This window comes from Panthera pardus, unplaced genomic scaffold, assembly GCF_024362965.1.
Source record: "Panthera pardus isolate Hobbes unplaced genomic scaffold, ASM2436296v1 HiC_scaffold_8, whole genome shotgun sequence".
Classification (NCBI taxonomy): domain Eukaryota; kingdom Metazoa; phylum Chordata; class Mammalia; order Carnivora; family Felidae; genus Panthera; species Panthera pardus.
This window is the reverse complement of record NW_026527013.1, coordinates 77,654,718-77,672,214: the sequence shown is the minus strand read 5'-3', so window position 1 is coordinate 77,672,214 and position 17,497 is coordinate 77,654,718. Positions and strand designations below refer to the sequence as shown.

Below are 17,497 nucleotides of genomic sequence, written 5' to 3'. Positions count from 1 at the left end.
TTTGCATTATATATATATGGAAACCGAGGCTTAGAGAGTCTAAGTAATGTGCTCAAGGTCACATACTTTTAAAAAATCAGACCAGAAATCAAACCCAGGCAGATTGCCTCCAGGCCCTGCTCTTTTCTCTGCCTCCAATTTCCTGCATCAATCCAGGGTGAGGGGGGTACCTGGGTGTATCAGTTGGTTAAGCGTCCGAATTTGGCTCAGGTCATGATCTCGGGGTTCGTGAGTTTAAGCCCTGTGTCCGTCTCTCTGCTGACAGCTCGGAGCCAGGAGCCTGCTTCGGATTCTGTGTCTCCCTCTCTCTCTGTTCCTCCTCTGCTCTCTCACACACACTCTCTGTCTCTCTCTCAAAAATAAATAAACATTAAAAATTAAAAAAAAAAAATCCGGGGTCAGGATAGTGTGTCCCAGAGAGAAAAGCTCACCCTCTTTGATCACGCTTATCATAATTCATAGAATAACATCTCCTATCTGGGTGGGACCTCAAAAGCCCCTCTCTTCAGACAGGTCTGGTATAGGATTTCCACTCCTGTTCTCACACCTTTCCAAGTAGTCCAGAAGGACTAAGTGATTTGCCTAAGGTTTACCTAGGAAGTTGAAGAAAAAAGGAGGCACAGTTCTGCACACCAGAGCACTTCTGAGACCGTATTGTGCTGTTTACCAAGGAAGAGGAAGTAAAGGAATTGGAACAGAATGCTATTTTAGAGTGCAGACATGTCCCTCCATTAATTCAACAACATGTACTGTGCACTTCTGGATGCTAGAGAGATCAGTGATCACAACAGAGCCTGTCTCTGTCCCCCTATAGCTTGTGATGCTGTGGGGAAGACTGACATTAAATGCATTAAATGCATACACATACAAACAGATATTTCATAACAAATTGTGCAAGTGCTCTGGGGGAGATCTGCAGGGTATTATGAGAAAATAGGCAGGGGTCCTGGAGATACTTAATTTAGATTGAGGAAACCAGGGACAGTTCTAAGTAAGTGATGTTTGACCTTCTCTTTATTTATTTATTTTTTAATTTTTTTAAATGCTTATTTATTTTTGAGCGGGAGAGAGACAGAGCATGAGCATGGGAGGGACAGAGACACACACACAGAATCAGAAGCAGGCTCCAGGCTCCAAGCTGTCAGCACAGAGCCTGATGCGGGGCTCAAACTCACGAACCATGAGGTCATGACCTGAGCCAAAGTCGGATGCTTAACTCACTGGGCCACCTAGGCACCCCTGACCTGAGCTCTTGAGGATTAGCCACTTTTAGTGTTAGACACTAAACTCTGTAATCATTATTTGTAGTTAGAGGAAGGCCCTGGAGTTTTCTGAGCATTTTGAATATTCTCAACTTTAACTCTGAATCTTTGCCTTCTCATTAAGCAGATACTTGAAACATTACACTTGACCTTTGCCTTCATCTGTTAAATGTATCTAATAGTTTTCTCTGCCCACTAGTTCAGATAGTGACATAAGACAAATGAAAATGACAATGAAAATTAATTCACTAATGAATTATTTTTCATTGTCATTTTCACAAGTAAATTTTGCAGAATCGGAAAATGAATCGTGTTCTTCTTGGAAATGTTTTAAATGAAAGAGGTCAATAAGTAATATTAACATTGAATTTGTGGTCATAAATTTGAAAAAGGGTAGTCATTTGTAAAACTATTTGAGACATTTTCAGATATGGCTGAATGACTCATTCCTGATTAAAATGGTCTCCTAGTTGAGATCTGCATTGTGTTTACAGAAGTGAAACACGAATAAGGTTGAAACGACTCACGTTTGAGCTGGAAACTTAGAAAAACAATTCTGAAGTCTGTACCAGTGGCCAAATAAACCACATTCTCAAAATTCAGACCTTAACGGCAGCTACAGACACCTACCGGCCCACAGCCATGAAAAGCATCTTTGAGGAGCGCCTGGGTGGCTCAGTCAGTTGAGCGTCCAACTTTGGCTCAGGTCATGATCTCATAATCATGGGTTCAAGCCCCACATCGGGCTCTGTGCTGACAGCTCAGAACCTGGAGCCTGCTTCAGATTCTGTGTCTTCCTCTCTCTCTCTGCCCCTCTCCTGCTCACACTCTGTCTCTCTCTCTCTCTCTCCCCCAAGAATGAATAAACATTAAAAAAAATGTTTTTTTAAAAGAAAAGAAAAGCATCTTTGGAAGCATGTCAATATTGATCATTTCCAAACTGGAAAACCAGAGTAAGAACTGGAAATTGTCCCAAGAACCACACAGGCCCTAAAAGATAAAGTGGAATGGGAATTTCTCTTGTTCCTTGGGGAAAAAAAAAAAGGTAGACCATTTCTATCTGTAAAGAAAATACTGAGATATTTCATTTTAAGCCTCTCTTTATGCACACACACGGTATCAGCCTATAAATCTATCTACACATCTGTTAACAATTTAAACTATATTTGTTAGTCTTGCCATAAAATTGTAAACTATTGCAGACTTACTGTAAATACTAAGAATGTTATAACAAATGTTCCTATACCACCATTCTAAATTATTTTTTTATATTTTATTGGTGCTTTTTCTTCAGTCATAGAGCTGTCTGCCACGCAGGTCAATACCTCTATAACAGCCAAGTGATACAAAAACTACAAACCCTAGGAAGCACATAAAATCAGAGACTTTTCAGAAAAAACTCTCTGTATACACTGCCGCATGGCAGAGGGTAGTGATCACTCTGTGTGGGTGGATCCAGGCCTGCTGTTTACTTGGAGTAAGAGCCCATGAGGTAGCGTGGTGACCTGCCAGCGAGATGTGAAACACACATCTTGAGCTGAAGGGAAGCTATAGAATTTTTACGATCTTCACCTCTAACATATTTTTCTTGTTATATGTTGTGTCTCCACTGTGCGTTTTCTTTCCAACAACCTCTTTTACGGATGTGTTACAGTCATCCCCATATTTCCCCTCTATCGTTCCAATAAGTCAAGTAAGCCCTTAATGGGAGCCAAAGCCTAACCTTTGAAGGTAGCAAAAGAACATAACTGGAGTCAAGAGTTCTGGTTTCTAATCCCAGTCCCTAAGCAAGTGGCTCACTCTGACCCAAAGTGTCCTCAAAAAGAAAGGGTTGAGTGAAGTGACTGGTAAGATTGTCATCGCCTAGCCAGAAAAGACCCAGTAAGGTAGAGCGCTTTTCCTCCATTTCCTTTCTCCCCTGATTAACCAACACAGAAATGCAGTCCTACAAATGCCCCTGTGTTCTTCCTTTAGGCTGTGAAATTTGAACCCTATCATGACAGCGCCCTCGCCAGATTTCTGCTGAAGCGTGGCTTACGAGTAAGTACTTCCACTTTGAGAATAGCGTGACCTTTTAAAAGTTAGCGAGAACTGACTGATAGAGCATTAGTCACAACTGTTCACCCTTCTTGTTCCCACCTTCAGAACAAAAGAATTGGTCACTTCTTGTTTTGGTTCTTGAGAAGCGAGATAGCGCAGTCCAGACACTACCAGCAGAGGTTTGCAGTGATCCTAGAAGCCTACCTGAGGGGCTGTGGCACAGCCATGCTGCATGACTTCACCGACCAAGTGCAAGTGATCGAGATGCTACAGAAGGTCACCCTTGATATTAAATCGCTCTCTGCTGAAAAGTATGATGTCAGTTCCCAAGGTATGGTGCCTCTATTTTCAATGCCATTATCCCTGCGATTCTCCTTCCTTTGGGGAGGCGGGCTGTACCTTCCTAAAGGAAGCCAAGAACACATTTTTCAATCTTCCATCTTTGTGGAGTAAGCAAATTTAAAGTCCTCCTTTTACAAGTTCGTATTTTTTAAAACTATGGATATATGCTAATGATGTATTTATAATAGATGTTGAACTCTTTGAAAAATTTAAAAAGCATGCAGATGTAAGGTGTATAGTTAAGAACGATTGAAGGCCTGAAACTAATATTACACTGTATGCTAACTCACTGGAATCTCAATTAAAAACTTGAAATTAAAAAAACAAAAACAAAAACAAAAACAAACAGAAAAAACAGAACAGTTGCACGCACAGGAATATTAGTTATTTGCAAATATTTACTTTTTTCCTTCCTTTCAATATATGTGTATAATTTTCAAATTTTCAGTCTTTTAAAGAAATGAATTGGGGTGCCAGGGTGGCTCAGTTGGTTAAGTGTCCAACTTCAGCTCAGGTCATGATCTCACATCACAGTTCGTGAGTTTGAGGCCCATGTCGGGCTCTGTGCTGACAGCTCAGAGCTTGGAGCCTGCTTCAGATTCTGTGTCTCCCTCTCTCTCTGCCCCTCCCCCACTCACACTCTGTCTCACTCTCTCTCAGAAAATAAGTAAACATTAAAAAAATTTTAAAAAAAGAAATGAATTATTGAGAAGCTATTTAAATTTGTGTATATATATTTATATATGTCAGTATACTTCTATTTTTTATATATATTTATATAGAGATCAGCATAATTATACACAGACATATATACCTCCTCTCTGATGTCATTTCCAATATGATCTTATCCCTAATAAATCCTGTCCCTGCCCCTAGGAAAATTAATCACTCTTTCTCTGTATTCCCCTAGGCTTTGGTTGATACTATATTAAAATATAGTCATTGACACATCTTTCTGGTCTGGTAAACTGCATGAGCCTTGAACTAGGGGATATTTTTTATTCATTTTTATATACATAGACCCAGCACTATGGCTCATAATGGACACATATACTAACATAGTCAGCTAGTATTTTGAATATTCTGAATTTCCACTTTTCCCCTTGAATTCTTTTCCAATACACCAATAATGTTCTCTCCAAAAAAACAATCATGGTCATAATCATCTTACTTTTATTTTCATTGTAAGTAAGAAAGGGAAACACTTGTACTGGCCTCTAGTATGTTATCCAGGAAGAAATTTTTAACCTATATATTTTGTCTTAGAATTTAGAATTCTAAAGACCTCTTGAGTTTGAGGCTATCACACTGTCTCCACATAACCTGACTTCTTCTTTTGAAAAGAATTTATAGAACCTTAACTGAATTGCATTTAATATGGTCTTTGAATGTCTGTTCCCCAAACCAAATGGCAGTTCAAAGTTTCACATCTTGGGAAGAGAACAACAGTATATATTCCTTAGCATTGCCTTCAAAATATCCTTCCCTACCTGATTGTCTTGGCCTCCCATATCTTTACTCGCATGCTTCTATCCACTGCTGTAGTATTGTGTACATGGTTGTATTGCTCACAGTAAACCTGACTTATCTCGCCACGTCTTATGGTTAGTTCCTCAAAGACAGAAACCTACACCCTTTGCTCCCACTCCACACCAGACCAAATGTATAGAATGTTATGAATAGACGTGGCCTCAGGAAATGCTATAGATAATGTTGGTGATTATTTGAACTCATGTAACTTTGTGCACTTCTGACAATTACAGTTATTTCACAACTTAAGCAAAAACTTGAAAACCTGCAGAATTCGAATCTCCCAAAAAGCTTTAGAGTCCCATATGATCCTGGACTGAAGGCCGGAGCACTAGTGGTAGGTATCACCTCGATGTCCCCAAGTGGTCTTTATGTCTTGTAACTGTCTGTGCACACTTCACAGGGCGTTGTGGGTAAAAGCTAATGTTTCTGTAGAGACAGAGAAGCTGGAAAGTCCCTGGACGGGCTTCTGTCAAGCCTTTCTCTAACCACTAGCTCCTCAAAGCCTCAAAACCAGGCAGTCTCCCATCCATTTTGTTTTAAATCAGCTTTCTTAAGGAATCATTTACATACAATAAATTTTGTTCGTTTTAAGTGTGCAGTGCAATGAGTTTTGACAAACGTATGCAATCACATAACCACCGCCATTGTAACCAGGATACAGAACACTTCCATAGAGACATTATAGGAAAGGTTCTTTCATGTTCCCTTGCAGAGTTAGTCCTTTCCTCCTTCCATCCCCTATCCTGAACAACTGATCTGCTTCTGTCATGTCATTTTCTAGAATTTCATCAAGTGGAATCATACAGTATGTAGTTTTTGTTTCTGGATCCTTTTACTTAGCGTGGTGCTTTTAAGATCCATCCACATTGCTGTGTGTGCCATCTGTTCCTTTTTATGACTGAGTAGTAGTCCCCTGTGTGGATATACTATGATTTATTTTCCATTCACCTTTTGAGTAAATATTTAACAGTGAGATAGTTGAGTCATGGTACATGTGTGTTTAATTTTATAAGATACTGCTGAACTATTTTTCCAAAGTGTGTAACATTGTATATTCCCACCATCAATGTACATGAGTTCCCACTGTTCCACATCCTTGCCAATACTAATTATCACCAATCTTTTTAATTTTAGCCATTCCAATGGTGAAGTGGCATCTCAATGTTGCATTTCTGTAATGATGTTGAGTGTCTTCTCATGTGCTTATTTTCCATCTTCTATTGAGAAGTTTCTGTTCACATCTTTCATTCATGTTTAATATGGGTTGCCTTCTTATTTTTGAGTTGTTTATATATTCTAGATACAAATCCTTTATCAGGTATACATTTTACAAATTCCAGTCTGTGGCTTACCTTTTCATTTTCTTAGCAGTATATTTCAGAGAGCAGAAGGGTTTTTAACTTTTTATTAAGTCCAATTCATCACCTTTTGTATAGTTTGCTTTCGTGTATCCTAAGAAACATTTGTGGGGCGCCTAGCCTAGGTGGCTCAGTTGGTTGGGCGTCCAACTTTGCTCAGATGATCTCACAGCTCATGGGTTCAAGCCCCATGTCGGGCTCTGTGCTGACAGCTCAGAGCCTGGAGCCTGCCTCAGATTCTGTGTCTCCCTCTCTCTCTGCCTTTCCCCCACTCACACTCTGTCTCTCTCTTTCTCTGTCTCAAAAATAAATAAACATTAAAAAAAATTTTTTTAAAGAAACATTTGCCTAATCCAATAATACTCAACCTGGAGAGACACCCCCAACACACACACACACACACACACACACACACACACACACACACACACGGGAACATTTGGTAATGTCTAGAGGTATTTTTTACTGTTACAATTGGGAAAATTCTGCTGGCATCTAGTGAGTAGAGACCAGGGATGCTGCTAAACATCCTACATTGCACAGGACAGCCCCCCAACAACAATGAATAATCTAGCCCAAAATGTCAACAGTGCCAATGTTGAGAAAGACTACCTAATTCAATGTGACAAATATTTTTTCCTGGAAGTTTCATAGTTTTCACTCTTACATTTCAGTCTTTGATCCAGCTTGGAGTTAATTTTTGTGTATGATGGAAAGTAAAGATCAGGTGTGGTTTTTTTGGTATTGAATATCCAACTTTCCTGGCACCATCTGTTGAAATACCTCGGTGCTTTTGTCAAATATCAACTGCCCGTATATGTGTGGGTCCATATCTAGATTCTCTAGTTCACTTCATTGATCTAAATATCTGTTACCTCATGCTCTTGGTTACACTCAGATAATACACCACTTCACGTGTGCATAAGAATCTTACAACAGTATACTTCTATTAACTTCTTCCTGACCTTTATGCTATTTTTGTCATGCTTTTACCTCCTACATATGTCATAAACCCAATAGTAATTATTATTATTGCCTTAAATAGTTAAAAATATTTAGCAGACTTAATAGATTAAACTTACATATATAAATGTGTATATATAATATATATAAATATAAATATATATATTTATATAAATATGTCATATATATATATTTACCCACACATTTGCCACATTTGGGGACTCTTTATTTCTTTGTAAAGGTTTGTGTTTCCATCTGGCATCATTTTCCTTCAGCCTTAAAAATTTCTTATAGTGCAAGTCTTCTGGCAAGAAATTCTTCCAGCTTTTGTTTGTCTGAAAACCTCTTTATTCCACCTTCATTTTTGAAAGATGTTTTCCCTGAATATAGAATTCTAGGTTGGCTTTTTTTCCTCCCTTTCAGCAGCTTTTTCTTCGGGCTTGCATATTTTCTGTAAGTTTCCTGTCATTCTTACCTCTGATTTCTGTATGTGTCTTTCTTCCCCAGGCTACTTTTAAGATTTTCTTTTTGGTACCATGGTCCTCAGCAATTTGATTAGGATCAGCCTTGGTATAGTTTTCTTTATGTTTCATCTCCTAGGGTATGTTGAGCTTAGGTAAACAGCATAGTTGCTCTGTAGTAATGGGCACATGGGAGTACCAGAGCCCTGTAGGAGTGAGGCATGCAGAGGACAGGACCTGTCATTGCCTCTTGAACACCTCCACAGACTCATAGGGTTCCTCGGAACACAGTTTGAGAATCCTTGCTTTTAGGTGTTATAACTTGCTCTCCCATAACATTTGCAGATATGGTAAGAACGCTTGCTGTACTTTTGCCCAAATCATTGAACATCATCTTCCAACTAGGACTTTGTTTTTTGTTTTTTCAATTTAAATCCAAGTTAATTAACATATGTGTAATAATGGTTTCAGGAATAGAATTTAGTGATTCATCACTTACATATAACACCCCGTGCTCATCCCAACAAGTGCCCTCCTTAATGCCCATCATGCATTTAGCCCATCCCCCCACCCACCTCCCCTCCAGCAACCCTGTTTATTCTCCGTATTTAAGAGTCTCTTGCGGTTTCCCTCCCTCTCTGTTTTTATCTTATTTTTCCTTCCCTTCTCCTATGTTCATCCGCTGTGTTTCTTAAATTCCACATATGAGTGAAATCATATGATATTTGTCTTTCTCTGACTTCTTTCCCTTAGCATAATGCATTCTAGTTCCATCCACATTGTGGCAAATGGCAAGATTTCATTCTTTTTGATTACCAAGTAATATTCCATTATATATAAATCCCACATCTTCTTTATCCATTCAAAAGTCAATGGCTCTTTCTATACTGTGGCTATTGTCAACAGTGCTGCTACAAACATTGGGGTGCATGTGCCCCTACAAATCAGCAATTTTTTATCCCTTGGATAAATACCTAATAGTGTAATTGCTGAGTCATAGGGTAGCTCTATTTTTAGTTTTTTGAGGAAACTTCATCCTATTTTCCAGAGTGGCTATACCAGTTTCCATTCCTGTCAACAATGCAAAGTGTTTCCCTTTCTCCACATCCTTGCCAACATCTGTTGTTTCTTGAGTTGTTCATTTTAGCCATTCTGACAGGGGTGTGAGGTGGTATCTCATTGTGGTTTTGATTTGCATTTCCCTAATGATGAGTGATGTTGAGCATCTTTTCATGTGTCTGTTAGCCATCTGGATGTCTTCTTTGGTAAAGTGTCTGTTCATGTCTTCTGCCCATTTCTTCACTGGATTCCTTGTTTCTGGGATGTTGAGTTTGATAAATTCTTTATAGATTTTAGATACTAATCCTTTATCTGATAGGTATTTGCAAATATCTTCTCTTCCAACTAGGACTTTGTACTGGTTGTTTATAATAATATTTTGCAAGAGGATTTATGTGTCCACGATATGTGTTCATTATATGTAGGAAACATGTGACTATTTCCTTACAGATTGAAAAATGTAAAGTGATGGCCTCCAAGAAAAAGCCCCTATGGCTTGAGTTTAAATGTGCCGACCCTACAGCCCTATCAAATGAAACGATTGGCATTATCTTTAAACATGGTGATGATCTGCGCCAAGACATGCTGATTTTACAGGTATGCTACCATTAAGGAATTTTTTTGTTCAATTACCTGAAAAAAGAATTCTGTATTTGATCTAAAAAATGCCTGCTACTGATTTTATTCCCATTCTCCTATTTTGTCCATGTACAATGATCGAAGATTTTGTAACAGAGAGTTGGCACTGGGGGAACATGGCTGTGGGCCATTAGATATGTGATCTAGTGAGCATCCCAATGCTGTCTATTCCTGAGAAGAAGCATATCCAACTTTCCCATATAGCCAGATATGTCTCCCTCACCTAACCTCTCTTTTATACATCCCATTCCTAGTGTAGTAACATAAAATATAGACCTATGTACCCCCCTGGCATCCACTTTATTCATATTTATAGACATATCTGTGCACCCACAAGTGCTCTCCTTATACACTTCACTTTGATCTACATCCACATCCACAAACTCAAGTGAATGATTTGATAGGAAGGAGACAGAAGAATGACACATAAGTGACTGAAGAAATCGTGCAGTTAAGTAACAAGCATGAATAAGTTACTAGACCAGAAGGTGGACAGTAATCAATGTTAATCATTTTGCATATTTTCTAACATTTCTGGATCAACTTTAGCTTTGCAAACCTGGAAAGTAATCTTCTCCATAGTCCACCGTTGTAGAAGTAACACAATTCCTAATATTTAATGTGGTTTATTTAAAATAGGCAAACCCCATTGATTTAAATGTAGCCTATTAAAAAATTGGTCATGTTTTCAATTCTCTCTGTGTGTTTCTGCTTGTACTTGTTTCTAATATGGAAACAATAATACCTCTTGCTCTCTTTTCAAGAATACTATGTGTATTGTCCCAGAAGTATTAAAAGAAAGAAAGAAAAAGAAATCCTTCAAACCTTTTGAAGGTTTGCTGCCTTTCAAATAAATCCATAGAATCTTCTGATTCTTGGCAGACAAACTCTTCAGAAACACAAAGCATCACTGTGTTCCTCTCCTTTTGAGGGGAACTTTGCACTTGCTCTTTATGTACTTGTTTCCCTGCTGAGGCACACTGCTTGGCAGGTGAGGGCAAGTTAGGTGAGGTCTTGAAGCCTTAGTCTCTTCATGTGCAGAATGGGAATATTAATCATATTCATGTTATAGGGTAAATGCAAAAGATTAACACAAAACAGCACTTGGTAAATTAGCAAGCATTCTCATCAGTGCTAGTGTTGCCTTGGTTTAGCCCCAGAGTGCCTTATGGATAAAAATTTCTAAGAATGTAGGGGAGAACACTTTGTTGTGATGGTAAAATATACATAAGTGGAGTGGAACATTTGAATGCTGAAACACCACTGCAACCTCTCCCCACACGAACTCCGCGTATCCTCTTCCCCAGGGTCCATCTCAGGGACCAAAATTAACAGGCTCCCAGGGAAGGGGAACTTTAGAGCACCAGGTTGATAAATATAGTTGTGACTTACAGACTTTATGCTGACATATATTTTGTGTTACCAGACACAAAATACATGTTGTTTTTTTAAGGGAGAAGAAAAATTATTAAACCAATGTAATGGAAACGTTTTTGTGTTTGATGTCTAGATTCTACGAATCATGGAATCCATTTGGGAGACTGAATCTCTGGATCTGTGCCTCCTGCCATATGGTTGCATTTCAACTGGTGACAAAATAGGTATGTGATTACCTCAGGAGATGAATATACCACTCAGCTCGTTCTAAAAGATCGTAAGTCCTTTTTTAAAAATGTCTAGTTATTTTTGAGAGAGACAGAGACAGAGAGAGACACAGAATAAGCGGCGGGGGGGGGGGGGGGTAGAGAGAATGGGAGACACAGAATCCAAAGCAGACTCCAGGCTCTGAGCTGTCAGCACAGAGCCCAACGCAGGGCTCAAACCCACAAACCGCAAGATCATGACCTGAGCTGAAGTTGGATGCTCAACTGACTGAGCCACCCAGGCATCCCCCTAAGTTGAGCATCTGACTTTTGATTTCAGCCAGGTCATGATCCCAGGGTCATGGGATCGAGCCCCACATGGGGGCTCTGAGCTGAGTGTGGAGCCTGCTTAAGATTCTCTCCCTCTCTCTCTCTTTCTCTCTCTTCCCCCCACCCCGTCCCTACCCCACTTGTGCACACACACTCTCCCTCTCTCTCAAATAAAAAAATATTGAAAAATAAAATAAGGGATCATAAGTCCTTTAGCATAGGCATTTAATAAGTGAAAAATTACAATCATAATCCAAATAGAAAAGGAAGAAAATGTTCCAAGGTTGGTGAATGTGACTCTTGATTTAATATGGATCTGTTGAAAATACATGAATGTGTGATTTAAATCCCTGTGACTATACATGGAAATGATTTTCATAAGAACTTGTTCCCTCCTCTTTACTTCTCCACCTCTAAACTGTAACTCGTTTCACTGCACATTAAACCTCTCTCTCACAAATAACGTTTAAAAATAGACGCAAAGATCTGTCACTTATTTCAATATCTTAGAATTCACATTATTGAAACTATTACATACTCTACTCTTAGGTGCTTTTACAGACATTTAACATTTTTGTTTCAATCAGACATATTTTTATTCAAGTTTCCAATCCGAGAACTGTACAAAATCACTTCCATTTGACCCTGTGATTAAAAAAGGAAAAGGCACCGTTTGCCAAGCACATATGCTCAGCACATAAGTGCTTTTACTTATTGCCTTTGAAAGCCAGCCTTTCCTCTTTTCATTCAGGGATTGAAAGCATGTCCCACAAAACTTCTGCATCCTCCTCCTTTTCTTTCTCTCTCTCCTAAGAAAACCAAACCAGGGAAAGAGCCGCCTGGTTGAAAAGCCCTCTGCCCTCCTGTCAACAGAGACCCAGCCATTCCTCCTCTGGGTCAGGCCCCAAGCCCCAGTGTCTATCAGCCTTTGTGCATCTTCTCATAGGAATGATCGAGATCGTGAAAGAGGCCACGACAATTGCCAAAATTCAGCAAAGCACCGTGGGCAACACGGGTGCATTTAAAGATGAAGTCCTGAATCACTGGCTCAAAGAGAAATGCCCTATTGAAGAAAAGGTGAGCTCCAGCTTTTCCCGCACTCTGAAGGCTCCTTATGAGCCGTCATTCATGTAGCAATAATGGGTTTGCATTTTCAAAGGATATACCGATGTCGTGCCTCCTGAGGTTTGGCAAAATACTTTACCTGTGAGGCCGTGGGGGTTTTAAGTGCCTTCCCGTGTGACACAGCATATCTGTGTAAGACGGAAGCTCTCAGTTCAGAATGCCAGTGAGCATTTGTTTGTCCTTTGACTATCAGGCATGCTTTGCATAAAATTTGGTTCTATGAAGTAACTTGGTGGGCACTTTTTACGACCGCCTCCTTTTGATGTTCGGCAGAAAAATCTAGTTACCGTGGATAGGTCCTTTCCTACCTGGGAGATGCCACATATCCTCCAAAGTAATTTCTGATGTACCTCTGCACTCTAAATGGTAAATTAGAGATACTGAAAACATCAGTTTCACCATCCTTGCGAAACACACATGCTGAATCCTTCACAAGCTGCATGGTTAGGCTGGCTGTTTGGCTGCTGTTTCAAGTTCTGCGGTACAGGATTACCACTTCTCATTTGCATGGTTAGCAGCCCTTTGGGTAGGAAATATAATTAGCAGCATTTATTAGTCTGTTATATGTGTGGATTTGTGAACCCATGCATACGTGAAGTGGTCACAAGCAAAACATATGTTCTCCACTGAAGGAGAAATTATTATAGGTTCTGTAGCATTGGCAAACGATGACATGGAGAGGAAATGAACCCTTTGATTAAATTACCATTGCTCTTTGACTCTCGTTTCCTCCATGTGCTATTGTGAGTCACTGAATCTTCACCTAGAATGTAAGGAGAGCAAGGAGAAAGTTGGCATGTAGCAGATAGGTTGTTAATGAAATCAGGTGCCATGAACTTGAAACTGGTTCCCAGAATAGTACCTTTTTGGAAGTCGTTTATAACAGATCCACACTGCTCTTTGTAGCTAGAACACAACTAATGTTCAGATGTGTCTAATTAGTTTCAGGCAGCAGTGGAGAGATTTGTTTATTCCTGTGCTGGCTATTGTGTGGCTACCTTTGTTCTTGGAATAGGCGACAGGCACAACGACAATATTATGATCACAGAGACAGGTGAGTTTATTTATTATAATTTGTTTTTACAGTGGTAAAACATACAGGACATAAAATTTACCAACTATATCAACCAGTTTTAAGTGTGTAGTTAAGTGGCATTAAACACATTCACCCTGTGGGGCCCCTGGGTGGCTCAGTCTGTTAAGTGACAGGTGTCGGCTCATGATCTCACAGTTGTGTGGATTCAAGCCCCACATTGGGCTCTCAGCCTGGAGCCTGCTTTGAATCCTCAGTCTCCCTCTCTCTGCCCTTTCCCCACTCATGCATGTGTGTGTGTGTGTGTGTGTGTGTGTGTGTGTGTGTGTGTGTGTGTTCTCTCTCTCTTTCAAAAATAAACATTAAAAAAATTTTTTTTAATTTTTTTTTTCAACGTTTATTTATTTTTGAGACAGAGAGGGACAGAGCATGAATGGGGGAGGGTCAGAGAGAGGGAGACACAGAATCCGAAACAGGCTCCAGGCTCTGAGCTGTAAGCACAGAGCCGGATGCAGGGCTCGAACTCACGGACCATGAGATCATGACCTGAGCTGAAGTTGGCTGCTTAACCGACTGAGCCACCCAGGCGCCCCCCAAAAAAATTTTTTAATACATTCACATTACTGTGCACCCATCACCACCATCCCCCAGAACTTTCTCATCTTCCCCAACTTAAACACTGGCCCCACTGAACTGGTACTAACTCCCCATTTCCCCTATCCTTCAGCAGAGAGTAATATTTAAAGAGTTTAAGATTGGAGTACACATCTAGAAGTCATTACCATGTAGGAACATAGATGTTGCGATCACCCCAGAGAGGAAGAAGATACCAGAAATGAGACCTAAGAAGGAAAAGCGATTAGCTAGAAAGATAAGTAGGGGCATATCCCAGAAGCTGGTGAAGGAGGGTGTGATCGATAGTGTCAGATGTTACAGGGAAGCAACAAAAAGAACTCCCAGACATCCTTAAATCTGAGATGCTCTGCCTTCCTAACCTACCTCGTGTCACGAGTTCACCGACCACTCTGACCATGGTCAGTATTGGCTGCCATGCCATGAAAAGTATCTCTAAGAAATTTGGACCAGTTTAAAAGTGGGATCCAGAAAAAGCACCATATTGAGGTAAACTGCTTACTCTCCGTGAGAATCAAAAGACATCACGTATTTATGGACCATACGTATGATACAGGCTATCTAAACAAGAAGAGATGATGGTAATCATGGTAACAACAGCGACAGTGGTAGAAACTGACTCAAAGGAGATTCACAGTGATGTATTTCTATGGTGCTACTCAAAAGGAAAAGGTGAATGCCTTCCCCCACCCCCCCATCCTCCACCCCCACCAAGCAGAGCAAACCATCAGTCTATCCTGAGTCATATAAAGGGCATAAGAGAGTCTCGGGCAAAATGATGACAGATTAGCCAGAGAGTTCTGACTTCTATTTCTAAGAATAATTCTCAGACGAGACGAGAATTTTTTTTAATGGCATTTGGCTGTCATCTGAAGAACACCAGAAGGATATCAAAAACACACTTGGTTCAAAGAGTGCTTTGTGGTTACTACCATACACACCTGCTAAGCTGAAAAATATCACAAGCTGATAAAACAGTATAAAAATAGCTCTCTCGCCCAAGATAGCTCATTTTCAGGCAACTTAAAAAATATCTCAGGAAATAAACAAACCAGAGTGTTGTTACAAGTGCTTATGCCCGCGTAATGATGTCAGACATTTTCTTCTCTTAAGGAAATCTATTTCATATTGACTTTGGACACATTCTCGGGAATTACAAAAGTTTTCTGGGCATCAATAAAGAGAGAGTGCCATTTGTGCTAACTCCAGACTTCCTGTTTGTGATGGGAACTTCTGGAAAGAAGACAAGCCTGCACTTCCAGAAATTTCAGGTAACTGGCCTCCCTCTTCATTGCCTCTGCCTCCTCCCAGAGTACCAATCAGATAGTGCCTTCAGGGCACAGCAGCCTTCCCCCTCACTCCATGTTAAGGCTTCTCTGCTTCTGACTACCCTCCCTCCCCTCTGTTCCCTCCATTCCATCCCTGAGTACAAAACGTGGTTTCCCATCTAAAACCAACCAGGAAGCGAGAGAGAGCATTCCGTAATCAAATAGAGAGCAAATAGAGAATGCCAGGACGGCACTGTGCCCAAAAGGGGCTTTCAGGAGGAGCGTCTGGTAAGCAGGTTTAGCCTTTGAATATTTATCAATTCAAGACTGTCTGGAAGATCCAAATTCCACATGTATTTTTTCAGGACTCTCAAACAATTGTGAGCTTCTGATTTTTGCTGCAGGTATGCGTTTATCAGGTTACTACAGAGGGAATTCTGGCCGCACCACTGTATGTAGTCCCCTTTCGGTGAAGGACAGGCTCTTCCCTCACTTGATCCTGTCAACTCCACTGCGGGTTGTACAGAAAAGCTCAGGCCTGTCCTGCTCACCTGTAAACAAGCTCCTGCATGGGTCACCCCATCTCCCTGGAAGTGTTCACATCCTGCTTTCTTTGTCACTCCTTCCTGGTCTCCATCCACTTTTGACTATCAAATATTTCAAAAAACGCAAGGAGTAAAATTTTCACGCTTGCAAATTTAATAACTGTGAAGGAACAGACCTCGAAATTACTACGTAATGACTACATAAAATACCTATTTATAGCCCACACAGACACAAAACAGATCAGTAGAGGCAAAGAGGGATTCCATTATATGCACAAACGCCTTGGGTCCCCTTTAAAGAGTGCCACCGCCCCCCCCCCCCCCCCCCGCCCTCCCCACTTTAGGCCTGTCTTAAACCCGGTGTGGCTTGCAATTAGGTCAGGAACAAGCCTTTTTTCAGAGTCTCTTCTTGAGTTCCCTGTTATCCTTGGGACATGGCCTGGGCCTTGAAATTGCGTGGAACAGGAACTAGGATGTATGTATTGTTTTGAAACCTGCCTGTTCTTGTTTGTTCTCCCAGCTAATTTCGATTTGATTAGAGGACTTACCCGTCCCCCAGCCCCCACAGTTCTAGGAGCCTTGTCAGAGAAACTGAGATCTTTGGGGCCAGATGGTCTTAGGATTTTTTAGTGTGTGTTTCTGGGTAAACTCAACTGGGTTTCAGACTATTTCCAGGGATTTGACACATTTCAGTCCTGTTTTTCTTTAAAGTTAAAAATCACATATGTTGACAACTTCCTGGAACAGAAAAATGGTTCCAAAAATAATAATAATAACCTGGAAGAATTTTACCATTTAAAGAAGTGGGGGACACTCAATTCTCCTGCAGAGGAGGGGGTTCATCTACCTAGCTTCAAGCACAGCGGCAATCCTGCCACCAGGAGAGGCAGGCGCAAAGGCATCCGCCCTCGCTGGCAGGCTCTCCTGCTTTCTGTGCCTTCTCTTCCTTTTTGTCAGCATCGCTCCCCAGAATGACCACCCAGAGTGCCCGTGCCACCCCTAAAATCCCAGCAGCACTTCTTCCTGTAATCTTCTTTGTTGTTAAGTTTCAAAATATTCTTTAATGAAAAGATTTGGGATGTGGGAGGCCAAGGAGACGTTGCTCCCGGCCCCAGGCAGCTTCCACTCCAAGCATGAAACCTTTGCAAGGCGCCTTTGTGCCAACCTGTTGGTCTGGGACCAGTTCTCCATCCCTGTGACCAAAGCTGCTTTCTTAAAATCACTAGAACCTCTTTTTTTTTTTTAAGGGATTTTTTAAAGGGATTATTTGAATGAAATGTGTAGAATGCTTCCCCCAGTGCCTAGACCACAGCAAAAATTTAA

The 17,497-nt window shown here is 40.6% G+C and overlaps 1 protein-coding gene and 1 long non-coding RNA gene across 9 annotated transcripts in view; one reads left to right on the top strand and one right to left on the bottom strand.

The window, feature by feature from the left end:
• LOC109268081 (uncharacterized) overlaps positions 1–17,497 on the bottom strand; it is a 73,053-nt gene that overhangs the window by 31,321 nt on the left and 24,235 nt on the right. The window contains exons 4-6 of one of the 5 annotated variants that reach the window (XR_008420196.1): positions 16,181–16,334; positions 13,402–13,458; positions 3,507–3,705 (exon numbers count right to left, since the gene is read on the bottom strand). This is a non-coding gene — a long non-coding RNA (uncharacterized LOC109268081). Of the gene's footprint in view, positions 1–3,506; positions 3,706–11,778; positions 13,459–16,180; positions 16,335–17,497 lie in introns of those variants that run through there. The other 4 variants (XR_008420197.1, XR_002080454.2, XR_002080456.2 and 1 more) reach the window with 4 other exon arrangements.
• Positions 1–17,497, top strand: part of PIK3CG (phosphatidylinositol-4,5-bisphosphate 3-kinase catalytic subunit gamma) — a 33,369-nt gene that overhangs the window by 4,700 nt on the left and 11,172 nt on the right. For 3 of the 4 annotated variants that reach the window (XM_019451193.2, XM_019451192.2, XM_019451194.2), the window contains exons 3-10: positions 3,237–3,302; positions 3,408–3,633; positions 5,408–5,511; positions 9,469–9,615; positions 11,168–11,258; positions 12,385–12,647; positions 13,638–13,749; positions 15,475–15,632. In XM_019451193.2, the coding sequence (XP_019306738.1) occupies positions 3,237–3,302; positions 3,408–3,633; positions 5,408–5,511; positions 9,469–9,615; positions 11,168–11,258; positions 12,385–12,647; positions 13,638–13,749; positions 15,475–15,632 (1,167 nt within the window). The remainder of the gene's footprint in view (positions 1–3,236; positions 3,303–3,407; positions 3,634–5,407; positions 5,512–9,468; positions 9,616–11,167; positions 11,259–12,384; positions 12,648–13,637; positions 13,750–15,474; positions 15,633–17,497) is intronic. The other variant, XM_019451195.2, reaches the window with a different exon arrangement.